This window comes from Daphnia pulex, chromosome 7 (genome assembly GCF_021134715.1).
Source record: "Daphnia pulex isolate KAP4 chromosome 7, ASM2113471v1".
Lineage (NCBI taxonomy): Eukaryota > Metazoa > Arthropoda > Branchiopoda > Diplostraca > Daphniidae > Daphnia > Daphnia pulex.
The window spans coordinates 7693049-7719089 of NC_060023.1; the positions used below are offsets into that span (position 1 = coordinate 7693049).

At 40.8% G+C, this 26041-nt stretch overlaps 9 protein-coding genes across 17 annotated transcripts; 4 read left to right on the plus strand and 5 right to left on the minus strand.

The window, feature by feature from the left end:
• Positions 1 to 655: 655 nt before the first annotated feature.
• Positions 656 to 2832, minus strand: LOC124198298 (phosrestin-2-like). Of its 2 annotated transcripts, XM_046594102.1 has the most exons (11): positions 2714 to 2832; positions 2579 to 2639; positions 2420 to 2496; positions 2231 to 2353; positions 2002 to 2123; positions 1852 to 1914; positions 1404 to 1761; positions 1199 to 1318; positions 1087 to 1131; positions 827 to 1008; positions 656 to 740 (listed from the first exon to the last, which is right to left on the minus strand). In XM_046594102.1, the coding sequence occupies exons 1-11, from the start codon at positions 2753 to 2755 to the stop codon at positions 683 to 685; spliced, it is 1251 nt and encodes a 416-aa protein (XP_046450058.1). In that variant the 5' UTR covers positions 2756 to 2832; the 3' UTR covers positions 656 to 682. The 2 variants fall into 2 exon arrangements, with proteins under 2 accessions (XP_046450058.1, XP_046450057.1); XM_046594101.1 differs by having other exon boundaries at positions 2231 to 2496.
• Positions 2833 to 3342: 510 nt separating this feature from the next.
• Positions 3343 to 5131, minus strand: LOC124198299. Its single transcript, XM_046594104.1, has 8 exons — positions 4829 to 5131; positions 4668 to 4755; positions 4388 to 4566; positions 4186 to 4266; positions 4007 to 4104; positions 3849 to 3935; positions 3720 to 3761; positions 3343 to 3623 (listed from the first exon to the last, which is right to left on the minus strand). The coding sequence occupies exons 1-8, from the start codon at positions 4980 to 4982 to the stop codon at positions 3423 to 3425; spliced, it is 930 nt and encodes a 309-aa protein (XP_046450060.1). The 5' UTR covers positions 4983 to 5131; the 3' UTR covers positions 3343 to 3422.
• A 114-nt stretch (positions 5132 to 5245) lies between these two features.
• On the minus strand, positions 5246 to 7981 carry LOC124198296 (sequestosome-1-like). The gene is made up of 5 exons (XM_046594098.1): positions 7461 to 7981; positions 7047 to 7378; positions 6627 to 6984; positions 5740 to 6540; positions 5246 to 5673 (listed from the first exon to the last, which is right to left on the minus strand). The coding sequence occupies exons 1-5, from the start codon at positions 7633 to 7635 to the stop codon at positions 5519 to 5521; spliced, it is 1821 nt and encodes a 606-aa protein (XP_046450054.1). The 5' UTR covers positions 7636 to 7981; the 3' UTR covers positions 5246 to 5518.
• A 3229-nt stretch (positions 7982 to 11210) lies between these two features.
• On the plus strand, positions 11211 to 12708 carry LOC124196756 (uncharacterized protein DDB_G0271670-like). 2 transcript variants are annotated; one of them, XM_046591965.1, is made up of 4 exons: positions 11211 to 11538; positions 11619 to 11900; positions 11965 to 12314; positions 12440 to 12705. In XM_046591965.1, the coding sequence occupies exons 1-4, from the start codon at positions 11328 to 11330 to the stop codon at positions 12518 to 12520; spliced, it is 924 nt and encodes a 307-aa protein (XP_046447921.1). In that variant the 5' UTR covers positions 11211 to 11327; the 3' UTR covers positions 12521 to 12705. The 2 variants fall into 2 exon arrangements, with proteins under 2 accessions (XP_046447921.1, XP_046447923.1); XM_046591967.1 differs by having other exon boundaries at positions 11242 to 11538; positions 11971 to 12314; positions 12440 to 12708.
• Position 12709: 1 nt separating this feature from the next.
• Positions 12710 to 13435, minus strand: LOC124196758. Its single transcript, XM_046591968.1, has 3 exons — positions 13179 to 13435; positions 12973 to 13104; positions 12710 to 12893 (listed from the first exon to the last, which is right to left on the minus strand). Exons 1-3 carry the CDS (start codon positions 13219 to 13221, stop codon positions 12757 to 12759), a joined length of 312 nt encoding a protein of 103 aa, XP_046447924.1. The 5' UTR covers positions 13222 to 13435; the 3' UTR covers positions 12710 to 12756.
• Positions 13436 to 13525: 90 nt separating this feature from the next.
• Positions 13526 to 16380, plus strand: LOC124196754 (NCK-interacting protein with SH3 domain-like). 7 transcript variants are annotated; one of them, XM_046591962.1, is made up of 6 exons: positions 13526 to 13706; positions 13830 to 13920; positions 14530 to 14673; positions 14747 to 15791; positions 15855 to 16030; positions 16104 to 16380. In XM_046591962.1, the coding sequence occupies exons 3-6, from the start codon at positions 14530 to 14532 to the stop codon at positions 16305 to 16307; spliced, it is 1569 nt and encodes a 522-aa protein (XP_046447918.1). In that variant the 5' UTR covers positions 13526 to 13706; positions 13830 to 13920; the 3' UTR covers positions 16308 to 16380. The 7 variants fall into 7 exon arrangements, with proteins under 7 accessions (XP_046447918.1, XP_046447914.1, XP_046447919.1 ...); XM_046591963.1 differs by having other exon boundaries at positions 13557 to 13706; positions 13840 to 13920; XM_046591960.1 differs by having other exon boundaries at positions 13594 to 13659; positions 13840 to 13920.
• Positions 16381 to 16404: 24 nt separating this feature from the next.
• On the minus strand, positions 16405 to 19992 carry LOC124196755. The gene is made up of 8 exons (XM_046591964.1): positions 19361 to 19992; positions 18193 to 18247; positions 18040 to 18128; positions 17868 to 17963; positions 17743 to 17805; positions 17565 to 17651; positions 17234 to 17445; positions 16405 to 17161 (listed from the first exon to the last, which is right to left on the minus strand). Exons 1-8 carry the CDS (start codon positions 19562 to 19564, stop codon positions 16552 to 16554), a joined length of 1416 nt encoding a protein of 471 aa, XP_046447920.1. The 5' UTR covers positions 19565 to 19992; the 3' UTR covers positions 16405 to 16551.
• A 3312-nt stretch (positions 19993 to 23304) lies between these two features.
• Positions 23305 to 24560, plus strand: LOC124197390. The gene is made up of 3 exons (XM_046592830.1): positions 23305 to 23887; positions 23970 to 24301; positions 24380 to 24560. Exons 1-3 carry the CDS (start codon positions 23650 to 23652, stop codon positions 24488 to 24490), a joined length of 681 nt encoding a protein of 226 aa, XP_046448786.1. The 5' UTR covers positions 23305 to 23649; the 3' UTR covers positions 24491 to 24560.
• Positions 24561 to 24738: 178 nt separating this feature from the next.
• On the plus strand, positions 24739 to 25876 carry LOC124198158. The gene is made up of 4 exons (XM_046593853.1): positions 24739 to 24895; positions 24998 to 25202; positions 25286 to 25635; positions 25698 to 25876. The coding sequence occupies exons 2-4, from the start codon at positions 25010 to 25012 to the stop codon at positions 25764 to 25766; spliced, it is 612 nt and encodes a 203-aa protein (XP_046449809.1). The 5' UTR covers positions 24739 to 24895; positions 24998 to 25009; the 3' UTR covers positions 25767 to 25876.
• The last annotated feature ends 165 nt before the right edge of the window (positions 25877 to 26041 follow it).

Consider the following 26041-nt stretch of genomic DNA (forward strand, 5'->3'; position numbering starts at 1 on the left):
AAGAGAATTTTTCGATGCCCATAATTAAGTTATTTGTATGAATTCAATTTTGGAAGCATCTTTTTAATAAAGAATTCAGAAAGGACTTATTGCCCTTATTTGTCTGTTTTTTTGTCCATCAGGCTAAGATCGATACACATTAATCAAATGGGACACCATTTACTCAAAATAAATTAGGTTACGATGTACGCAGCTATTAATAGACTCTCCGTTCTAAATAGTTGTGTGAACGAGAGCCGTACGGAAACTTAAAAATATTCAAATGGATAAGCAATGAAATAGTTCAAAGTAAACTCAACTGGAATTTCTGGCTCCAGTGAATTCCGACCCGTAGGACCCAGGACCCTCTGTAGGACATTTTAAAAGTTTGGATGCGAAAGTTCTATATAGCGCAATCCCCTTTTTGAGATGAGTCGTCACACACACACGTGGGATAGACGAAAGTAACGCACATCGCGACAATCGCGCTGGAAAATGTTGGCGTAAGCACTCTTCATTATATTATTATTGCGTACACGATTTACAAGCGAAAAAGGGAGATTACAGTCCAGTAGTGATGCAGTAGAATTAAAAAGTTACATTTTAATTACATTTCGCTTAGTGAAGATATATATATTTATAAATGATGTCATCGATTTTTTTGTTTTGTTTTTTGTTTGTTTGACTGTGTACGTCAAAGCTCCTACCATTCGACGAGAAGGGGCGGCTCTTTTCCGGCTTCGTTGTCCACTGAACTCAATCTAAAACAAAAATGAATTGATTAAAGATTTAGTATATAATTGATGAGTTAACGAAAGAAAAATGACAGCCAACAGTTTTGTATTACCTGACCATTCGAGGCGGTTTGGAAACCACTTGGTTATTAGGAACTTCAACGGTGTCATCTTCGTTTTCGATGTTTTCTCTCGGCGTCTGATGGAACAAAAAGAACGGCACGCGAGCCGAGACCTCTCCCAAAGTTGATCGCACTGACTGGAACTGGCGGCTGCCACCCATGTACACTTTGATCTATTGGTTGTAATTTACCAAAAATATCAGTTAGATTTTTATTTTTAAAAGTAGTTTTTGGTGTTTTTTAAATTTTACCTTTGCCTCGTACGAAACTAGAATAGCAAATCCTTCCTTGGGATCCTGTGAAAAATAATTTCATCATATTGACTAAGTGTTTAGTATTAGAATTAATAATCAGTATTTTTACTGTGTAAGGAAAGATGGTTGTAGCTGATAGTCGCTCTTTGTCGCCCCGGTTGACTGAAGCTTCGAAAACTAAATTCTCGTTGGTGCGATGGGGCTGCAGTTTGGTCATCAAGATGTACGACTATATGTTTCAATAAAACTGGAATTAACACTTGCCTTTTTTTAATGACAATTTGGAATTTTGTTTTATTTTAATTGTTGGATACTTTTTGCAGGGACGCTCCTGGCGAAATTGGACAACCTTCGGTGGTTTCCATGGCATAGAGAGGCGCCCGTCTTTCACCCTGGGCGAAGGAGAGCTGGGACACTTGGTAGAGCTTGCACTTGATCTTGCGAATGGTCCGGTTGCTGTTGTTGGTGATCTGGACGCGCATCGTCAGATTCTCTCCGTAGTAGACGACGGCCCGGTCGAGACACATTTCAATTTGCATTTTACCCGGCGAGAGGAGAAATTGCCGCGACACGAGCGTGGCCGGCCGAGTGGTAGGCGCCAAAGAAAGTTGCTCAAGCAGAGGGACGGGCAGCGTTTCCTGCATCACACGGACGCCAAATCCCACCGTGTTTCTATTTTGTCATAGAAATGGTTGTAAATACATATGGCGAAACTTTAGCTGGGCAATCTTAATGTATTTATATATGGATTCGGTGACCTACTTTTTGACTAGTGGAAGAGCCGGATCGGTGCAAAAGTAGGCGACAACTTGGTACGTCAGTCCGCTAGAGATTAGTACGTGGGAAATGTATAAAGTTATAACACGTTCAAGAAAGTTGTATTGAATTGAAAAAAGAAAAAAAAAATATCACCAAGGCTCGCCAGCCACACCCGGAGGGCCGGCCACCAGCAGCGACGGTGGACTACCTTGCGGGAATTCCAATTTGAACGGACAAATGCCTTCCATATTCGCCATTTTCTTGCACAAGGCGGTCTGCGCATTAATAAAAGGGAAAAGTTTACTTATACAGCACGCTACTTAGTTACTTAAGTCTACTCGCAACATGTATTTATTTATTAATCAATAGATTGAATACATACCTGCCAGTTGGTGTAGACGTGAGGTGTCGACGGCTGGATGTTGCCAAGAGGGAAGAGCTCTTGCGTGGCAACGACGACCATTTTCTTGAAGGGAATGTTGGAGAACTCATCGGCTTCGGCCCCCTGTTTTAATTTTAAATTAAATGCCGACTGATGAAAAGTTAACATATTCAATGGCGAAAGACTTGCATATCTAAAGTGGAGTTGAATTTCCACAAAGAGACGCTGGCCGTGAGCTTTGCTAATTGGCACCATCACGATCCCGTCTGCCCGTGTCAAAAGAAGGATCAATAGCGGGAATCACTATTTCAATTCATTTGACAGAGAATTATAAATCAATGGACTAACCGATAGGATCGACGCTTTTGTAATGGTCAACAAATTCCCTTTGGGCGATATACATTGTTATCTATACATCAAAAACGTCATTCGATTAAATAATTAGAAGTAATTCATTAAGAATTAGGGTACAAATAATCTTACCTCTCCGCTCGGGGAGAGCTTTTTCATCAAATTCGTCTGCATGCTGGCGATATCCGACAGAATTTCGATACGGTTCTATATGTCAAAGTCAACACCAAAACTGCACCGTCGACCGTGTCGACCGTGTCCTTTTATACAAGGAAACTGGTGAGGGTGAAGCTATATACGCTAAGCGGATTACATTATAGAAGTCCTATATTCACCGGCCAGTTCGAAATAAGTGCCGGAATAGAAAGAGTAAAGAGTGTGGAGAACGAACGGTACGCTATCATTCCACCTGCGCATTTCTGCGCTGCGCCATTAAACGAATATTGTTTTCACGCGAATGCAAATAGCTTTTTCATCACGCACGGAAATTTCGGCTTTTCCTCCTATTAGTTGGACGCTGTCGTCTTATCATATCGCTTCATTAAATGTTTTTAAAAATATAACAAATAACGATCGGTTCTTATTCTTACGTGATGCGCCAGTAAGGCCTCTTAATCTCGTGGTGGCGTTGACATACTGTCACATTTGCCTCCACGTGAGTGGATGGATTTAGAAGCTAGAACTTATTATTATTTTTTAGTGTCGACTTATTGTGTCCATTGTTGATTTATTTGAGCGATTTTCGGGTTTCAAACAAAAGATCCGCGAATATCCGTGCGATAATCATCGCAGTTGTATTATTGGCACTCGACACACACATGTGGGGGGTTTTTAATAAATTTTACTCGGTGTAGGAGGTAATCATATTCATGAGCACCTCGGCGACGTAGACTTCATTACGGTAAATTAGGACGAAATTCTCCCGTTCGCGTTTCTTGGTCGCCTCCAACGATTTTTCCAGCTGCTTTTCCAGGAAATTTGTCCAATTTTCGGGAGTCAGCGCTACTTGGTAGGTGCGGATCGCCATGAAGTCGTCGAGCATCTATAATTCGTGGAAATGATGACACAATGCGAGCGGAATAAATCACGAGGAATCAAGTCAAGTCATTATAGTCGATCACGAATAATCGGTCGGTACCTGATCGATCCTCGGCATGACGGAAAACAGGACGTTTGGAGGCTTAAAGGATTTTAAAAATTTCAAAAGGTTAGAAATGGTTGGGAGGGAGGGAGAAATCTAATTAAATTTTTTGAAAGGTTCTTTTACGTCTTTGTTAGCCGACGTGTGCACGGTGCCCATGCTTCGGCCTATGAACCGTCGAACAATGACGCCGACCAGATCCAACGGTGAAATCTAAATTAGACCTTGCATCAATTATATGTGTCAATCTTTTAAAAGTTCTATTTTTCTTTTTTAATTTTTACCTTCACAATTTTCTCTTGAATAAGTTTAGCTACTCCGTACTCATCGTCTGGAGCTTCTTGCACTTCCGTTTCTAGAATTTGGGTTACTCCTTCGATCGCTGTCACATTGCGTCATAGTTTTCAATTCAATTATTAAAAGCCCGCACTTTTGTAAACTTATAGTTATATAATAGTTATACCCAGTTCGAGCATATCTCTGAAAAAGAATGCAACTTCTCGGCCGGCATCGACTAGCAGTTCGTTCGCCTGGATATGGGCCTCTGTTTTAAAACAAAGCAAAAATAGGATGATAAAACGCACACGAGACAAATCAAAGGCGTCCGTCTTTTAGTCTTGGCTTCATCCAACGCATCACATGTTCAGGCACGATGTTTTTCTTACTTTGTAGGTTTTCCATCGAGCGGACCACCTCGCTGGCCGGCTTATCGCCGCCCAGAAACTGGCGACTAGTTTCTCCGAGGTCCAGCCAGGAGTTTTCCATGACGTCATAAGCGCGTCCCATTTGAGCCAGAGCTGTTTTCTCCGACAAGGTTAGCCGTTGTGTCAAGTTACTCGCTTTCCTACATCCGGTATACATATGATACGTATTTGTATGTTATCTTATTGATTAAATTGTCATATAGCAAATAGCATATGGATGAGCGGAATAAGAACAGCTTACTCCGGATCCTCTTTGATGTGCGGAACGAAAGTGAAGAGATGGCCGTCTTCCAGTCGGCCGTAGATTAGACGAAAGTAGTACGACATTTCTATAGGTAAATATAAAAATAAAATTACGAAATGAAAAAACAAAATAACTTCCAGCTGTTTGGACTGGACAACCTTCCAAACAAGTGTTTTGGAGCATCGGTGAATAATCCGAGTACCAGAGCTCTTCCGGTGACGCACGTGGACATTTCTCCGTCGGTAGAGCCTGCGACGAGCCGAGTAATAGAACCACAACCACGACCACTAGTTCAACTCCGAGCTTCGCCATGTGTGTGTTTGTGTGTATTTTAGAAAAGTTTGTAAGGAACAAAAACGACCGCAACTTATTTTTTAGACAGCTGGCCGGCAACCTCAACTATGTACGTGGACTAGAACGATCGATTGACGTGGAAGTCTGCGATTGCAGCAACAAACTGTGACTGAAGTTTGTCTCGTCAGCACTCGTCTTACAGATAAAAATCACCCAAGGACCCTTCACCTTATCTAACAGGTAAACAGTAAGTAAAATAAAATAAAATAAAAATGCTTATCTTTTTTTTTTCTCGATTGGTACGTTTATTTCTATGTGCCGTTTAACTAAGGACTCCGGATACAACCACCAATATAAAAGTATATCATAAAGGCTGGAAAAAAAGACACAAATGATTGAATAATTATAGGTAATTTCAATCGATTTAAATTCGTGGTTAATAGTAAGAGATTAAACATGTTGATTAACTGTTTTGACGATAAGGAATAAGTCAATTAAAATGATTCGACTTCGAAAGGACTTGGTGTCCGGTAACACCTTCTTGTTCAGCGTTATTACTGATGTTGCTGGCGCTGGAATTGCGACTGGAGAACATCCAGGGCTTTTCCAATGTCTCCTCCTTTCACTTCCAGCAGTTGAGCTAGCCAACCACCTTCATTGGTGAATCCCATGGCCAGCATAGTCTCCAAAGCAGCGGAGATAAAAGGATCTGTCAATGAAAACCCATTAATGAACAATGCACTTTTTTTTCATATGAATCGGCATAATTAAGTACCTGGATGAAGAGGAGCCTTCTCAGCAGTTGGTTCCTTGGGGCGAGCACCAACGAACTGGGAAGCCGGAACGGAAGGAGGCGGTGGAGAGCTCGAATGTTCCATTCCATGGTCGACGATGGTCCAGTCTCCAGACTCGTTGTGTTTAGGTTTCACTGCTGTTGGCTCAGCTACGGTTTGTTGCGAAACGAGGGACTCCTTGTAAGCATCTTCGGCCGCCTGGGCCACAGCCTGGGCAGCTATCTGAGACGGAGCCTCAGCAGCGACTTTCGCGATAGCTTCGGCGACAGCCTGAGGAGGAGCAAGAGCAGCGACCTCAGCCACAGCCTCAGCGATGGCCTGTGAAGGTGCCTGGGCGACGACTTCGGCTATAGCCTCAGCAACAGCTTGAGGAGGAGCCTGTGCTGCTGTCATTCTGGCTCGGCAGGCCACAGCGAACGGGGTATCCTTTTTGGCTTCAGCAGTCTGGAAGAAACTCATCGTTTCCGCAGGTTTGGGAGCAACGCTAGTTTGAGCGGCTGCCTGCCTGGCGAAATCAGCCATAGCTTTAGCACTGGCCACTTCTACAGCACGTGCAGCGTCAACCAAATGGGCGTAAGGGTTTACGACGGCGGCATTTGTAGGGGTAACTTCTTTCTCGATCGCAACAGGAATGATGACTTCTTTCTTCGCCTCGGCTGTCGAAGTTTTCTCTTCGGCTTTAGTATCTTCGGCTTTAGTCTCTTCGGCTTTAGTTTCTTGCTTCTTTGCTTCCGGCTTCTGAGTTGAGGCACGAGGGCAAGATCCTCCAACAGAACCGAATCCTTTTGACGTTACACAAATACACAATAAACGAAAATGTTAAAATTCATAATCGAGAAAACTATCAAATTCACATTTCAATACATACCAAGTCCTTCCATGACGGAGGCAATCGTGCTGCCAAGACCAGCGAGATATTCTGGATGCTGTTCGTTGAAAATTGAAGCGGTTTCCTTGGCCTGAGCGTGGATAGTAGTAGCCGTCTCTTTGGCCTGGTCCATGTAAAACTTGTAAGGACACTGAGGCTTCGCCTCGGTCTTGCTCGCTCCTTTATTGCTACCCGCAGCTGTGGTCTGTGGGTCGACTTCAACATTCATGCCAGACGGACACCAAGCATTCCAGCCATGGCCGTGTTGGTGATGGTAGCGTCCATGTTTTCCACGACGCCAATGTGGAACTTCGGGCCCTCCATTTAGCGCGTGCTTCATGGCCTGAAATGCTGCAGGCTATGGAGAAAAAAAGTTAAAAACTATGGCTACATTTAAAATATTATTCAATTAGTAACTACCATGGCCCCAGTTACACGGATGAGAATATGGCCAGGGTGTTGACCTGCAGATTCACATTTTCCACACAGATCGTAGTCTGGGCATTGGAAACATTTGTAGCGAAATCCTTTGACGGCACCTTGACATCCATCACAGGTCACACCCCAGTGAATTTCTCCCTGGCAATTGCCCGTCCCTGCAGATGGTGTGGCAGTTTCAGGTTTAGCTCCACTAGTAGCAGCTGTAGTCTGAACAATCAGACGGAATGGCTCATCATCCTTGCGTTTGGCAAACATAAGTGCAGCAACCAGCTCGTCATCACTGGAAACGGTAACCTTATCCCCTTCTTCATCTGAAAGAATAAAAATAATTGATTTGTAAAGAATCATTCAGTTTACTAGTCACAAAATTGAAAAAAGAGAAAAGTCCCTTACCAATATAAGAAATGGAGAAAGATTCGCGCAACAGTTGGGGGTAGACTACCCTAACTTTCTCTTGAAGGTAAGTAAAGTTGCCAACGACATCTGAATCGAGGGCGAATCTACGGATTTCTTTATCTTGGCCATTGTTGGTCAATAGATAACACTTGAATGGTAACGAATTCGCCATTTTAAAAGTAACCTTTTTAGACTTTCGGAGGGTAGCGTTAAAATGCTTCTAGCTTCTTCTTCCTTTAGTTAGATACTGCTGTTTAAAGGCAAAGAACGTTTCTTATATACTACGAATTTGTCCTTATTACGTCAGGTTGAGACAGACTTCCAGAGCGTTCCTGAAACTTTGTTGTGTGTTCTGGTATCAGCGAGAAACTAACGTTGCAAATGCAACACAACGTGACTTCACAAAATATTTTTGTTCAACAGCGCCACCCGACGGCAGAAAATAAATTTTATTTTTTATTTTTTATTACTTTATTCAGAGAACTAGTAACTTGAGCCCGGTCGAGACCGGGGAACTTAGGGTCTAGCTTAAAGTCGGAATCATTTTCTACTTTTTTTTAAAGCAAGGAGTTGCACGTAAACAGCGCCAGACGTAACCAAATGTAATCTTGTTTGGCAACGTCCGTTTCTTCATAGGTAGCTGCCTGGTGATAGCAATTCGTGTTATTTAACAAATGTAATACTATTGCGAGTAATTCATTTCCTATGATTATATCCCAGGTTGTTAAGCAAAATGAATAAAAAATAAGTTTTGATCATTTACTGCTGAATTCTCATGGGCCGTTGCCCATCTGCCCGTGCCAATGTTATCGTAGAAAATCTGCCCAGGCTTCCCAGACAAAACAATTTTTTTTTCTTGCGTAGTGACAGGCTCTTCTATTGTTGTTATTTCGATAATTATTCGTTTTCTGCCTGCCGATTGGGCGATTGGAATTCAATTGATTTTTTTATTAAATTCGATTAAATGTTTATTTGAATGTAATCTTTTTATAAGAAAGATATGTCCGTTTACCATCTGCCCGTGCCCGCCCATTTTTCTCGTTGAAAAATCTGCCCGTGCCAAGTCAACAGATTTTCATTTTCTACCTATATTTTTAAATTTCGAATCATTCCGTGGATAAATCGTCCAAAGTTATTTCGCCCGTGGGTTCCTATTCGTTATTCTACCCACCAATAAATACGTTTTCGCGTGAAAAAAAATTGCATTAATTGCTAAACTTTAAATAAGACGGGACTTGATCTGAGGGGAAATCTATGGAGGGGGCGGAAACAGTATTTTTCGAACAGAAATACCGATTTGAATTTGGTACTATTTGACATATCGATATTTGCCGCGTAGAAATCGATGCAAGTACTGCGTTGTGTGTGTGAGCCAGTACCTCACCCTTCTTTTTGCAACGGCGCGGAAATTTACCCCATTGTCTTTCCCCCCTTTCCCCTTTGCAGCAACCCCCCCCTATTTGACCATCAGCAAGGAGGGTGAAAACCTGCGGCGGTTTTCACCCCTCTTGATGGGCGACTGGACTGACCAATCACAGCGTGCTCTCATTGGGACATGAATAAGCTCCTCCCAAAAAAGCTTGTTCTTTTATTATATATGGACTAGTAACTTTATGCCCGTCCAGGGCCGGTCTTTAGTTGGGCTAGTGTAAATTAGCCCGTTATGCAAATTCCCTTGCCCGTGCTGATTCCCCTCGCCCGTGGATCCCTTGCCCGCGAGCGATCGCCTTTGTTTGAGCTTTTAGGCGGTCTTTTGTTCAAGTCGCCGAGCGAGGTCAGTCGTAGCCCCGGGCGTAGTCGACCCTTTCGCAGGTAGTCGCCCGTGGACCAATCACAGCGCGCGCTCACACGGACTTACAAACAGACAGATACACAAACAAACTCCGCCCCCTTTTCCCCCTTTCCGTTTTATAGACAAGGGATATTCAGAGAATTTGTTTCACTTCACAATGTTTTCATTTCTTGAAATAAACTTGAGTAAATACATTATCGTAAATTCTTAACATGACATCTTTGTATTTTGGCTTTCTGGAATTTTCAATTTTGACTGGATGACAAGGCGACAAAGCAAAAATTACCACAGATACAGTTAAAATATTCAGTAATTCAAATTTACACAAATTTAAACGCGACCAACGTGACACATCAATTTATACAACATTTATATCCTAATTTGTTAAATTATAAAATTTAGTTCACGCACTCAACACGCGAGAGGAAAATCAAATGATATAAAAGCCAAATGATTGATAACAACGCACGTATAACGTCATCAAATTTAGTTTCAGGCGAATGTGAAGTTGCATTCATCGGCATTCACCTGTGGTGTTAAATTCAGAATGAGTCGATCGTCCTGATCAGCTTATGGTAATACACAACCGAAATTGATTTCCAGAATATTTTGTTTCTGTCCATGCTAATTTAAGTTCCGAATCGCTGGAAACCGCTACCTTGTCATTATCTTCTTCATCTGTGACAAATTATGATGCAAATAAAAAAATGTAAGCAAAAGAAAATAATAATAATAATTTTTAAAAACATCTAATTTTACCTATGTACATCAGTTCAAAGTGTTCTCCCCGTAACTGGTGGAAGAGATTCCTTGCACAGTCTTTGAGTTGCTTAAGCGACGGATCTTTAGCATCTTTGTAGACAAAACGACGGATCTCGATTCCTTCGTTGGATTGCGTTGAAAGATAGCACTTCACTTTAATTTCTCTTGCCATTTGTGTTGAATCAAGTCAATCTCTGAAATTCACTTGGCTGACAGACAAAATGATGCGTACGATTTTCCTTCAGCGGTTTTTATGGTCTCGGAAAAGGTAAGGTCAAATCGGTCATCCGACGTTAGAAACGTCAGACAGCCGATTAGGTCAATTACCTAGGAATATTAAAGAAACGGAAAATAATTGTCCATATATTTTGGGAATCAGAAATGGGCCGCCTACATTTTCCACTCAAATCGTGTCTGACCTTTTTACATTTTCCACCTAGCAATAATTGGGATTTTCCAAAATTCCCCTGGAGCACTGTTTTCTTTGTTTTATTAGAAACAACGACAAAGGCTATTATTATTATTTATTTTTTTATGAGTCAGAATTCAGCTTTATCAGCGCCACAGGCTACCAGCAGTTAAATAATACAAGCTGTGGTGAATCAACGCGTGCAAGTGTAACTATATGCAGCGTCACAAGTGCATTTTCAAAATAATCAAAACATGAATCAGCTCGCGATTACGGCAGAGCGAAGAAGCTTAGCGGCTTTTAGCGCTTTTTCAATTAAAATGTAAAATTCATAGACACTATAGATACGTAGATAGCTCTATAACCTTGTACACCTCTATACACCAGCTCGCGTACCGTAGTGAATAATCAGTCGCAGTATAGATGACTCACCGTCACTTACGTCATTAGTGACGCAGTTCCGTGTGAGGTGTGACTAGCCCTTTCAGTTTGAAACCATAAAATATAAACCCCTAACATTTAAATCATTAAGCACACATGACTTGTTTTTAAGTCAACTGTTTTTCCAGACATTTTTTCGCATAAAAACAAATTTATTACAAGATTTGTTTATTGTTATGCTCCTATGGCCTTCCCTCAATAAACTCTTGTTTTTAAAATTACGCGGGTGGATTGACGGATGGCTTTATTGATTATTTTAAAAATTTGGTTAGGTAGACTAGGCAACGTCTTCAATATTCGGCAAATAAATTGCGCATAATTCCAAGAATCACATGTCGATTTTGAAACGTTTCGGACGTTGTCCGACGTTACAGTCAGTGAGACGACGAAGTCGACTTGTGCAGCTCAACGTCTTGCGTATAGATTCATAACATAGTTTTCAAGGATCATTCGATAAACAATGTCGTCTAACGAATCGACACTAATGCTGAAGTGCGGGTTGCTGGTTGGTGACCAAGCGGTTGGCGATTTCTTATTCATTTCTTGGTTTTATGGCCAGCAAAAACCTTTCATTCGTCAACAAACTCAAGGCGAGGTTGCTCAAACATTGAGGGAGAAGCTGAAAACCAACTTTCCTGACATTGTTGAACCTTTCAAAGTTGTTTTCATAGGTATAGATTTTTATTCCACTGTTTTTACTCTTAATTTTTAGTTGTTCAATTGAAAAATGTTCCATTTGTATTATTTCTAGACGACTTTGACGACAAGATTATTTTGCCCATCGACGACATCAAGGAAACCGTCACTGCATTGCGTTGCTTCGATTATTCATCTAGCATGTCACCGATTCAGATCTTCGTTCAAGTTCCAGATTCAAAAAATGTAACTAAAGACGAAAGTAAAGTAGAAGAGCGGACGGCTGAAATACGTTGTTGCGAAGATAGCGGACAGATGATTGCCAACACGTTGAGCCAATTAGAGAGCACTATTCAGAATTTGGGTGAGCGCATAGTGGTTCTTCTTGAAGATCTTTGTGAGTATTAAAATATACCCGGTTTTATTCTACAAAGCCATTCATCGTCATGTTTATTGGTTAGCGGTAGATTCAAAATCAGCGAAAGACACAAAATCGGCTGAAATTCCCATTTTGCGTCAAGAGACGATCGACTTGACCGATTCGAATTTGAACAGCCAATCGTCCGAAATGATAGATTCATCTACAACAACAGTTCGCTCACGAAATTCGTCGTCTTCCAGTTCCTCGTCTTCCAGTTCGTCGTCTTCCAGTTCGTCCAGTTCGTCGTCGTCTTCCGCTTTTTCGGTCCAAAGTCACTCGGATCATTCCGGCGAACGCGAAGAAGAAGGTTGGATTCGAGTCAATGGAATACGACGTCGACGATTGACAACCGAAAGCAGCTGCGCAAGTCATCGGTCGGATTATTCACAAGTCAATAACGTTATTTTATCCGTTCTCGCTTATCTTTCAATATGTTTCATTTATCGATGGTTTTGGCGATAAACTTATTCTTTGCTTTTTTTCTGTTCTTTTAAAAAAAAAAAATTTAAATACAGGATGGGATCTTGCGCTCGATGGAAGATGAAATGAACGATTTCATAGCCGGAAGTCCCGATACGATGAGCCGGAGTCCGTAGACTGGAGTCGGAATGATTTGGTCGCTGCGGTTTTGGCAGCAATTATTATTCTTTTTACTACTTTAACATGGGCCACTTTTGGGGGAAACTTTATGTCATTTAAAAAAAAACATTGTATTCATTCAATAAATATTGGAAATTTATAAAAAAACAAAAAACAATTCCAATTCCAATCAATTTTTTACTCCCTACACCGCCTTTTAAAACAATACACAGCAACACAAATTTTGATTTATTTATTGTCCGTGTTGTCCACTGGAAACGCAGACATATAACTGCAACTGTTGCTTTGGATCTTCACTTTCGGTAACTTCAAGCCATGCCAATTCCAGCTCGTCATCAGTCGAAAACACTACACGTTCGTTGTCGTCGTCTGAAAAAAGAATGACGCTAATAAACTCAAGGAAAGTAATTACTTTTCAAAAAAAGAAATGAATTAAACAAATATTTACCCAGATACAAAAATTCTAATTTTTCTCCTTTTAATTGAGTGTAAAGGGTTCTCACATAATCTTTCAAAACAGCCACGGTCGGAATATCTATAAATGGGTAGAGAAAGCGTCGTATTTCTATTCCTTCGTCTTCTGCACAACGAAAAAAAAAATAAAAACTGTAAGTAGGCCTAATAATTAATATTGTTATTCTTTTTTAAACTTACTGTGTGTCGTTAAATGGCATTTGACGACGATCGGTCTCGGCATTTTTGTTAATAAAACACGGCACTAAATATTTCGATGTCAGCACGAGCGCTTCTTACACTTTTAGGTATAGACTGCGTATTTTATACCACAGTAGCGGTGAGTGTTCAACGTTTGATTGCCGAATGAATGAAAAACATTTGTCAGACGACTGTTATAATGGTTTTCTCCAGGATGAAGTTTAAGTCTGCAGTAGACATCCCTAGGGTGGAATGAGGCGAAAATAATTATGTTTGTCCTGGTTCAACCCCTAATTTGTGATCACCACAAAATTTGGGTCATCATCGCAATATCTTTGGCGGACAAAAAAAACGTAAGATGGCAGCCTGATCGATTTATTTTCTAGCAGACGACTAAACAAACTGAACTGTCCCTGCTGAGTTGTTTGTTTTTTGACACCCCCAAAGATTTTCTCGTAAATATTACTCTTCAAGTGAAACGGTATTTTGTGATTTTCTCTTCGCGTTAACGAATATCCGATATTTGATGTAAGTCGTGTTGTGTGTGTACGACATATTTAAAACACTTTAAAATATCCATCCAGTCACATACTTCAATGCCTTTATAGAACCTGAGATTGCCTGTCAATACCTTATTTTTTTTTATCCTAGTTCCTAACAGTTCACAGGTTCAGCATGCATTATTATCTCTAAGGCAGCTCTGAGATCACCAATAATCTGATAATTTGTTTTTCAACGTAAGGTGAGAATAACACATCGAAAAATATATATTGCATGCTTCAGTGCATCCCTCTTTGTATTTGTAACATTAGAATGTTAAAGAATCCCAGATCTTTTTTTGTTGAAATGTGGAAATATCTGCTTCAAAATACAAATTCTTCAAGTGAGCAACACATGATTTAACCTAACGAATCAGTCTAACTTATTTTGTTGTGCCTTCCCAAATATATTTGTGCATAGTTAGGTGAAATATTTGTTTCCTGTTAGATAGTGCTTTCTTTCACATACGACAAGCTGTAAACCACTGTAGGGTTTGCGTTAAACACCGTCGTCATTTTATTTAAATATCGTTTCCAGCTGAAACTGTATTGCTAAAAGAAATCCACAATTTAAATCTTGAAAAATCTTTTAAACGGTCATAGCATAACTGAGCATGGATTTTTACATTGTATTGCAGAGACTGTGTGTCACATAAGGCCAGAAAAGTAAATCTTGTAAGTCTTAGTATTGGTACTAAGGAGAAGATGAGAGCCCAAAACCACCACTCCTGTTATTAAAATCCCAATTTTTGTAAATTCCATGTAAAATTAACCTTTGATTTTAGTAGACGACTGCTTGTATATTTTGGCAGATGCTACGAGCAATGTACGATTTCCAAGCGCCGTACGACAGTACACTGACATTTGCTGAAAATGATCTTTTCGTGGTGTTGAAAAGAAACAACAAGGATCACGAATGGCTCCACGTTATCAAACTGAACGGAGAGAATGGCTATGTAAGTATGTCTATATAGAATCATCATTTCTAAAACAATTTATAAACGTCGACTTATCGTTTCTTTCATCCAGGCACCTGCCAATTACCTCACGGCAGCCGATTGTACCAAGATAGAAGAAATCAAACACATTGATGATATTCTAGTTCGGATTGCTTCTAGACGCACAGTCAGTCGTGACCAGGTGGCCGTCGTTGAGAACCTCAAGGAGTCGCGAGAAAAACTGGAAAAAGAACTGGAAGATTTAGCAGCGAAACAAATGTACGAATTGACCTCACTAGTCCGCCAGAACACGAAATGCACGTTCCGGCAAGCGCAAGGAGCCATACTCGAAACTTTGAAATACTTTCAAGAGAACGTTCTTCCGATCCCGGACGGAATCGATCGCATTTTGAATACTGACACGGAGAAGATTCCCATGGAGGTCCGCCACTGCGGAGTAGATAGTCAACACTTGGATCGGCTGGTCGGCGCCATCATGGAATTCGCCTCTGATCAAGAAACTGATGTCTCGGAAGAAACTTGGAATGAAATGTTGAATCTAATCACTCACGCCGATCCCGCTCTGTTGATTTCTGCTCTTGAACGTCACGATTGTGCCTTGATCCTTCAGCTGGTTCACCGTTTGCAAGCCGAAACGTCCTGGAGAAAGCGGAAACCCATTCTGGCTATTCTGTTCCACGCCCTGCAGTTACTGCCCACTTTCGTGAACGTGGCCATCAACTCTGTGCTTCCTTCCGAATTGGCCAGGGACATCCAGACGACCTGCACTGTCCAGGACACCAATAAAGACCGAGTCTACTGGTCGATCCGAGTTCTCACCGTGACCTTATGCTGCCGAGAACCTCTGTCTTTCGCCCAGCAAAACGAGCTCGGAGAAAACTTGGTGGAACTTCTAGTCAATCTGTTGGAAAATGAATCCGTATCGATAGCCACGACCGATGAAAGAGATGACGAATGTTTGACAATCACCACGGCAGCCATGCATTTGATTTTAGCCCTTTACCGGCAGTTTAACATCGTGTCTTTGGAGAACAACCCAGTTCTGCTCTGTCTAGCCAGACGGAGCATGTGCGACAGCCTGGTCGAAAAGATCATATTACTCTACAATAGAGAAGGTAATTTCATATTTGATTGTTTCCTTCAATTTTTTTTATTAATTTTTTTTTTTTTTATTTTAGATGATCCCATAAAACAATACGTTGGCGATGATGATAATCAAACAGACGCTGTCTCCAACTTGATGCTTGGACTATTCTCAGGAGCCGAAACTGCCAAATTGTTTTACACGGCCGATTTGGATGTATTACTCGATGTCATTTTAAGACGCCTCGCTGATTACGGTCCCGGAGATAAGGTAAATTTAAAGTTTTGTTTGAACCTTTGTGATTGAAAAAAATTCTAAATTGAAAATAATTTTTTTTATATAGAGACGGTCCGATGCCTTGCAGCTATACTACGCAATCCAACGGGTCAAAAGTCCGGAATATAAGAAACTCGATTTCGCTAAATGTTTAAAAGCCATCAGTGAAGAGTCGGCCAGACTAGGTTCACCTTCTAAAGCTATGCAACAAGACCACCACAAAATACTTCAAATTTATCACGAGTTTCCCGATTTTCTGGATATGGTTTAAATCATTTAAATACTAATTCGAAACAAAACAAAAAAACTAGTCCAAAATACATATAACATGTTTCACCATCAAACTACTCATTTTTAGAGAAATATGATATGGTTAGACAGTATTTATTGTTAGAGACGGAATCGAAGGCAGTATTTTCCTACTGCACTGACAAGATACAACAAAAAAACACATCAGGTAACTTTTTCGAAGGCGATTTCAACATGTTTCAAGGTCTGTTTTTGAATGAACTTAATTACAAAGCGACGTCTTTGTAGCTGCGGTGAAACTCGTCAGATTCGCCCGGCCCAATCACTCGCCCGTGACGTCCGGCCGACCGAATGTAATCGAACCGCGGCTGGTCCATCCGGCCGAATTTGATGTCTGACGATATTTGCGAAGCCCTCAGATTTAAATCATTCATGGAATGAGATCGCCTCATTACCGACCTCTGGCCACTGCTGACCGAGTTACAACCAACCAGAAATTGACTCTGTCGATCGAAAGCCGGCCCTGAAAAATGCGAGGTATGGTGCTGGTTCAACAACAAGTTGCTGACGGCCCGCGAAAGTGGCGCCCGATTCAAATAATCTCCATCGTCCATAAAGCGCATCGATTTCGGCGGAATTCCATCCTCGGCCAATCCCAATTCCGATTCGTGTAATCCAACTCCGGCGATTCCCATCGGGCCAAATGCCAGTCCAGGTTCGGGAACGATTCCCAGTTTCTTCTGTTCAATCCACTGTTGGTGCTGCTGCCACTGATCGAAAAGGGTAAATCCATTGGCAATATCTCCTTTAGAAAAACGCTTGTCACAATGATCGGTCTCATCCATCGGGTAGATTTGGGACAACGAAGAAACGGATCTGCAATTTGAATCAAATTGAATTACTATCTAATATTCAAATGTTGAATGGAATATACGTATAGAAATTTACCGTTTTAGCGGTTGCTGTTTTCGGGAGCGGTCCAAAGAAATCATGTTGGCGGCGTTAACATGTTGCTGGCGGTTGCCGAGCGATTGCATCTGACGCAAATTCAAATTGGAGCTGAGATAGGCGGCGTTGTGATAGCCGGCGCGCAAACTTCCCGGCAAAGGCGTCTTGATTACGGTGTTGGTGTAATAACCGTTAGACATTGGCGACGTATGCTAATAATAACAAAGGGGTAATATATTACAGAGGTTGGAGTTAGTTATGCATGCAGGTGTTTCTTTTTTCTTGGGCCATAAAGCGCCGAAATGAGCCGGCAATATTGAAACAGGATTACCATGCTAAGATCACGTAATCTACGGCTCACGTTCTTCTCTTCTTTCCACTGCGAGTACAGAGAAAAGACTTGGATCGCACCCAGAATCTGTCGAGAAAATGCAATATCACACACATGTCACTGTGAATCCGTGAAATCTCATATATCCGTGAGTGAATAATATTTTTATTTAACTTACATTCAACGATGCGCGGACGATCCAAAAAACGAGCTCTACCATCCCGAACGAAGCCCCTAACGTCTGTTAATGAATTGTTGATCAATTCTTTAGGAAAAGAATAATTTAAAAAAAAAATTAATTACCCAATAGTAGAGGCTCATGAACATGACCAATCCGCACTCTGGGAAGAAAACTACAATCACGCATAGTAACCAAGCTAAAATTGGTTGCGTTCTTCTCTGGAAATATTAAAATTCAAATTATGATGTAATATAATCAACTATTTTTGACAGTATATGGCTATTAATGAATTACCAGAGCAAGTCCGACCAGTAATGCTACCGACATAATCCAAGTGATGAAGTAAACCAAACAGAGAATATAAGGAGGTGATGGCAACTGATCTGAAATGACATATTTTGCTGTAATTAAAAAAGCTAAAATAATTCAATAATATTTTATTCCTACCTTTGGCTTCGGTGATTAACCAAAGTTCGATCGCGAATGCGCAAATGTAAACCGCCTATGAAAAAAAAAAAAAAAAAAATAAAACCGAAAAATGCGGGAACATGAATTCAAACTATTTCCATCGCTCTAGGCGAATCCTTCAATTTGATTGCAAAGTCGGTTGGCAGATAACGTTTTAATAAAAAAAAAACACGTTGTCGAATATTAAGATCTCAAAAGAAATTGAACTGGAATTTCACCGCGTGCACCGGTAGATTCGGTTGGAGAAATCTCCCTCCCCATCTGGCATGTAGCCAGTTGTTTTTGCCTTTATTGCGTCATCATAATTGAAAAGACGAGTTTTTCAATGGGACGATGGCCTCTTTTTTTCTCCGCCTACACACCGTGTCTGTCGTCTTATATGCAAGACAAACCGCTGTGTTGATGAGGATTGATCTCTTCTTTCTGTTTCGGAATAGCGGCATCAAATTCTACTAGCAGCAGCAGCAGGCAGGCTACTACGTACCAAAGTCTCCAGCGGTTATTTTCATCTTCAATCATGGCGCTGCAGTTCCGTTAAGAAAACAACATCCCAAAAAACCCATTGTTCGTTATACTCGCACAGTGGCCAATACATAGACGTCGACTCTCGGCGTCTGCGGTTGATGTTGTTGCGTCGTAAAATAAAAGCCAAAGAACATCGGTTATTTTTTCATTGATTATATATACCTTGATACGCCAACCGCAGCGTCATCGTCCGTAATTTTATGACGGCCGATCTTCTCTATATCCCGATGGCAAATAACACACACAGGTATATGTAGTTGACTCTTTTCGTTTGCCCGCGCTTAATACAGGTGCCACCATGCACGACAAATTGGCCGTAAGGAACCCCCCTCCAAAAAAAAGCTAAAAGGCGGGAGGATGTTGTACTTAACAGGTTTTTTGAAAGCGCATCAGATTGGAACACTGATATCGTTTGACACGTTGCACAGACTCCTCACCACACACACAACACCTGGCACTTAATACTACTCGTCAGCTGTGAAACCATTTTTTCCGACTTTCGAGATTCATCAAAGATACACAGTATTGTATAACCCTTTTGAGATGATACAGATGCAATAACCCAATTGCGGTGGAATATGGTCAAATGATCTAATAACACAATTGTGAATGATTGTTTTACCGTAGCGTAGATTCCCGTCAAGACGGCGCCAGTCAACAGGCTGAAGCAACAGCATCGATTCAATAACGGAGTCGACGGAGATACCGCTGGATGATGGTGGTGGTGGTGGTGGTGTTGGTGGTGTTGGCTTTCCAGCTCTTCCAGCTTGTTCCGTACACTTTGTCCAGGCTCATCCGCTTTGGCGCGTTTCATTTTTCTATCCATCTCTCTTATTTTGATTCAAAGGGCTGAACTGATGGATAACTGCAATCATATACACACACACACACACTCTGGCGGGGACTATAGAGACGGAAGACAACACCTTAAACAGCAGATGCCACACCTGAGTTGAGGTGCAGCTTTCGGGATTATGGGCATGAGAAACGCGTCCTCTCCTAAAATTCTTTTGTTTCCAAAAAGTTTTTACGATTGCAATTGAATTAAATTAATTAAATTAATTTTTTTTCCCTTGACGAAATCACTGCACGTTAGAATAATAATCTATTCACTAATCCATTTGTTTTGTTCGATATAATCCACCGGTTTTTAACCGTTTTTCTTTCAAAAATGGAAAATCGTTCCGCCTGGAAATCGGGAAGAGCTGAACTGTCGGTGCGTGCAGGTTACCGTCACAGCCAACACTAATAAACATATAAAGAAAAGCCGAGGAAAGCCAGCAGTGTGTGTAGTATATACTCTATACGTGCAGGTTGCGGTGAAGAGAGAAAAACCTGCAGGAAGGGGGAGGGTCTTCTTTTCTTATATTTTTCTGACGGCGACTCTACGTAAGACCTTCCCGCAGGACAAACTCCAAAACAAAAAGTTTCTTGTTTTTTTTCTTTTTCTTTTATTTTTTGAGATGGGATGTATGCAAAGCTCTTGTGTTTTTCCTCTCTCATCCTGTGTGTGACTTGTCTTTTTCTCTTGTTAAACCTCCCCCCTTTTCTTTTACCTCCTCCACACGCGCGTTTGATTACGGCTGGTTAATATGTTCTTGGGTTCCCATTTTTTCTTTTCTTTCTTCCTCCCCCCATACTTTTACCTGGGGTTTTTATCATGAAAAGGATCTATGGGAAACGGGCACGAGAAATAAGATTTCAATGATCCCCACTTTTTTTATTTCTTTTTTCAAACTGGAAAATTTTGTTGTTTTGTTTCGGGGGGGAAATGTTTTCACACGAACAGAAAACGCGGATAAACACTACACACAGTCTGGTTTTCATTTTTTCTTTGTCTTTTATTTTTTTATTTTCCCTTTATTTTATAAGACCAAAAAAACATAAAATCAAATCTAGGTTCTTTTATAATTCCGGAAGTATATTTCTCCCAATTTAGAAAATGAAAATACTAAATTCTTTCGTACGTCTTGAGGCGAATTGATGAAAAACATCTGGTGCATCTGGTTGGGCAAGTCATAAAATTTGGCACAGATTTTTTTCAGCTGGCGAATGTAATTAAATTTTACTTGAGCACTGGGACGCGTAGGATAAGAGAATTCACAAAATAACGAAATAATTTTCTGAATAAGAAAAAACCTTGTTCTTGCGTGTAAATAATAACAGGTTTAGTTTATGTATAAAAGAACCCGGACCTACTAGATTCTTTTGAGACTGTTGCATGGGCGACTTTTGTGCACCGGCATAATTTATCTTTTCTACGAATTTCTAAATTATGTACCGTCTTTCATTTCAAGATCTGATGGCTGGGCGAACGGTAAAAAAAAGTTCCCCCCTCATTTTTGTGGGTGTACTATATATACTATGGTAATGTAATCTGTTTAATGGATCTACATTACAAAGAATATAAACCTGTATAAATACGTGGACTCGTTCCGCGTACCTGAATACTCCTCCAAATGTCTCTTGCGTTATTCTATTTGAAATTGATTCTTCTCAATCCTTTAGTTGGCTAAACTTCTGTCGGAAATGCACTACTCTCTTGCATAATTATTTATGACATGTCATACTAATCCACGGTTAGATGCCAGAACCCGTTTCGTCCTCTCGCTGGTATATTTTTTTCTAAACTGTCAAACTGTCATTTTTCCTGTCAGTCTACTCGGAATGGCGTCATTATTTTTCTTTTCATGTTTCTTAGACTTGAAATGACGTCAAAAAAGTAGAAACGCAACCCGATTACCGCCGAATGTATAAAATATGCCGGTCAATTTTCAAATGTTGTGTAACACACGATATTTGTGCTCTCTCTAGTCCGCAGCAATTACCAAAATAAAAGGGGAAAAAGAACAGAAGAGAACAGAAGCATTTTGCTATTGTAATAAATTTCGACAGAGGAGGTACTTTTAACAACTGCCAACGGAACATTTCACGTGTCTAATAAGTAGTGCACAGAGATCTTTTTGGTTGCGGTTTTTCAATTATTTGTTGCATCATTTGGCGCTACTTACCGTGTGCACGGTGGCTTCCCTTTCTGGATGCTTCACCGGGCAAGCGCGGGTAATTATTCAATTTGCATATTCCCGTGTGTAATATCCCTTGTACTGTACCCTAATGCGTGGAAGGCGATACATCTTTCGTCGAGTAAAAGTTGATTGCGCAATCAATTATCCCGCCCAGAAATTCCGACATGAATAATGAATTACGGCAACGAACGTTATATGATTGACCTTACACGATCTCTCCTCCCACCCACGGACCGCCGATCATTTTCCCGCTCACGAACAAGTTGGCGACTGTCGTGAGTGAAAGTAATGAGCCTCCGCACGAATTGTTCAATTCAATATTTCCCATTTCTATTAGCTATACTTATAAGTATACTAATAATACGTAGAATGCGTTGAGTCTAATTATTTTAAATCTAAATTTTTCTTTTTCAAATGTTTTGATTATTATTCCCGCCAATCACCAGAGGAATCTCAAGTTTGGCTTTTATCTTATAACATCAATTCCTCGTAACAACACACCCAGGAAAAGCGGATGGACAAAGTCAAATGCAAATGTACACCAGGCGCAAGAGATATGGCGTGAAAGCCAAGTTTTTCCACAAGGACGAGTCAATTAGACACTTGTATATGTTCAAAAGCAAACAGGCCCGATTCAACGGCTGTCGAATCTCCCGCCAACAAGCCCCTGCTGTTACGTCACCATATTCCAGAGGCCAAATTTCCTTTTCAATCGACTACTTGCCAATTGACATTCGCTGGCTCCCAGCATTTTATAACCTTTGCCATTTTGCATATCATTCCACTATCTACTTTCTCTATTCTTCCTATACACGGCTAAACATTTCGAAATACCTTCAAGTTAACAATGTAAAGTATATATTTGCCCGTCATCTTTTTTAGCACCTGCTAAGTGAGCTGTATTAACCTCGCATAATTATACTAAGATGATTCAATCTTTGGTCGGGAATGGGGGTTGAAAGAAAATATACACCCACCGAAATGTAATGGTTTTCGGCGGTCGTAAATGCCATCGAGATTCATCGCTCTGCAGGATTATTATTATCACGGTGCATGAGGCAACATTTGAAGCCTGCGGCATCATTAAATACGTTTTAAAAAAATTATTTTTATGTCGGTAACTCGTTAACGATGTTGACCTTTTAGCTTTAAAAAGTCGAAACGATAAACAGCTCGTGTTGCGAACGCCTTTTTAACTATATACCCGCGAATCCAATACGCAATAAATGGAAATAGTTTAACGATCCATCTTGTGAAGGACATGGGGGGGGGGGGGAATTTATCAGACAAAGTATATAATAGTTGCAGATGTATACGGGCAACCATCGGTTTCTCCCCGTCAAAATAAACAACAATGTTTCAGTCCATTTATGACGTAATGGCCGTCAAGAAAATGGTTTTTACCAAACCCAAAATAAGGTGAATCGTCCATTGTTCGAAGGTTATTTTGTGGCATTTCCTTTTACGTATTTGTATATACTCGCGTACGCGCTCCAGCACAATACACAGTCAAATTTTTCCGCAACTGCGTGTGCTGAATAAGTAAATATCTGCTGTTGAAAAAAGAGAAAAAATGTCAAGGAGATGTGTGTTCCATAATACGGGCGTTTCTATTTAACAAACGGACTGAAAATGGGTGTGTGGGATTTGAAAAAGAAATATTTCCCGCTCGACACCGGAACGATCGTTTCCCTCTCGCTAAAACGTTTCACAACTTCCGTGTATTCAAAATCCTCAACGTTAAAATTACGACGATCGAAATTCGTCAAAGTAACGTTTAATCTTATAGCTTCGTCATTATCATCTAACGACGATTTGGGCCAGTTGATTTTACAAGCTCGTTCAGACAACAGTTGTTGTATACCTTGTTGCTTACCATATTACGATGCAGAGTTTGAGTCCCATAATGAACATGCCCGAAGTGACTTTGACCTTCAAGTGCGGCGTCATCGGAGCCAATGGGCAGGTCGATCCCAACAGCTACAAATTCCTCACCTGGTCCTACGTCGCAGGCAACAGCACCGTCTCCGACACGGCCTCTTTCAGCCACATTTCACTCGCCCAACGGGTCCTCGGTGTCTATCCTCACCTGGCCGATGAAGCCACAAAGATCGTCTATGTCGGTATGAATTATGTGACATCCTATTTCTTTTTTTAATTAAATAAATCAAATATCTTTTAATGGGTTTATTTTTATTTTCTCAGATGAGGACAACGACAGGATCGCCATCCCGTGTGATAACATTAAGGAGACCTTGGCTGCTTTGAGGGTTATTACTAAAGGGCATCTGGATGACCACGAAAGTCCGATTCGAATTTTCATCCAGCTGGTTTCGACATCAGCCTCCGCTCATCTTGAGACGGGCAATTGTTTGGGCAGTGTCCATCGTGATTTGCATTGCTCGATTTGCAAGACGGAGCTCAGCGGGTTCGTGTACAAATGTCTGCAATGTGAAAACGATTTCACTTTGTGTGGGCATTGCGAGACGGCCGGCAAACATCCCGAACACGTCGTCATACGTTTCGTCGGAGACCAGGTATTAGAATGCATTTCCTAGCTTTTATTTTTTAGTTTTTAAATGGCCAATTATTGACGACTTGTTTATATTTACCAGCTGAATTGCTTGCCGGAAATGAAACAACTTTTGTGCGGTCAGCAGCAAGATCATTCGGCTGTTGAAACGACTAAAATCAAATTGAAGACCTGCACGTTGCGAGTTCTCTAATTTACTAATTTAAATTTCGCGCTAGTTGATTCAAATCTTTTTCAGTTGTTGGCGCTCTCAAACTAAGATTTTTTTAAATATAAACAGTTAAACATTTATGCCGCGTCTGCGTATAAAATGGCAATTGTCTGTAGTTAATCTGCCGGTCTCTTGGTGGCGTTTTCCTGTGCTCCCGCAGCAACAGCCGTTTAGCCCGAGTGCCCGACCTTTGTTCCTTTACCTCTCCTCTTCTCCTCCTCTTGTCCTCTGCAGTATAGTCTACAGTCTACACTCTACAACTACAGGAAAGCTCATGAGTCATGACCTCATGTCAGACGTATATCTGATTCGATTGTTCTCTCTCTCAACTGCGGTCCAGATCTAGAACTGCTGTCGTACAGTAGTCAACTTCTCTCTATCTTATTGGTAGGTAATTAATTGTAAGACCATGCACTTCCACGACGATTGGCGCCAGTTTATTTTAGAAGCTCGTTTTCAGACTAGTTGTTAACCTTGTTCACGATTCAGAGTCTCAGTTCAATGACTGCCACATCGACCTTCAAGTGCTGCGTCATCGGAGCCGATGGGCAGGTCGATCCCAACAGCTACAAATTCCTCACTTGGTCTTATTACGTCGAATGGAACCGTTGCTCACTCGACAAGTCTCTCGCCCAACGGGTCCGCGACGCCTATCCTCATCTGGCCGATGAAGCCACAAAAATTGTCCATGTCGGTATGAAATATGTGACTAAAATTGTTTAATCAAACTGTGCAAGAGATATAATCTTTTATAATAATGGGCCCTGTATTTTCCAGATGAGGACAACAACAAGATTGCCATACCGTGTGATACTGATACAGGTCTGGCGATTCAGGAGACTCTAACTGTTTTAAAGTCTATTAATAATAATGTGAATCTGGAGGAACAACGAAGCCCGATTAAAATTTTTATCCAGCTAGTTTCACCATCCGCTCCTGCAACGGGTAATTGTTTGTGTACTGTCAATCACGATTTGCGTTGTTCGATATGCAAGAAGGAGCTCAAGAACAAGCACGTGTACAAATGTCTTCAATGCGACAACGATTCCACTTTGTGCGAGCTCTGCGACAACAAACATGCCGTCAAACATCCCGAACACGTCATCATACGTTTCGTCGGAGGACAGGTATATTCCTATTATTTTATGTCCATATCACCGTTAATAACTTGTATTATTAATTTAATTAGAAGCCCAATTGCTTGCCGGAAATGAAACAGCTTTTGTCCGTTCAGCAGCGGAAACCGGAAGTGGATTGAAAACTTATACGTTGCGAAAACAATTTAAACTCTTGCCATTTGATTCAAAAATCTCTTCCAATTTGTTTTCGCTATAAACTAAGATTTTTGAAATAAACAATGACACATTTTTACCGTGTTGTACATTTAAAATTTGGGTATAGCTGAATTAAGTGAATTATGCATGCAACTATTTCTAATATAATAAAAATATGGCATCCCAGAGGCTAATATGAATTATACAATTGCCATTCTTATCTCTTTTTTTTTCTTTGTGTGCATCATATGGGAGGCAC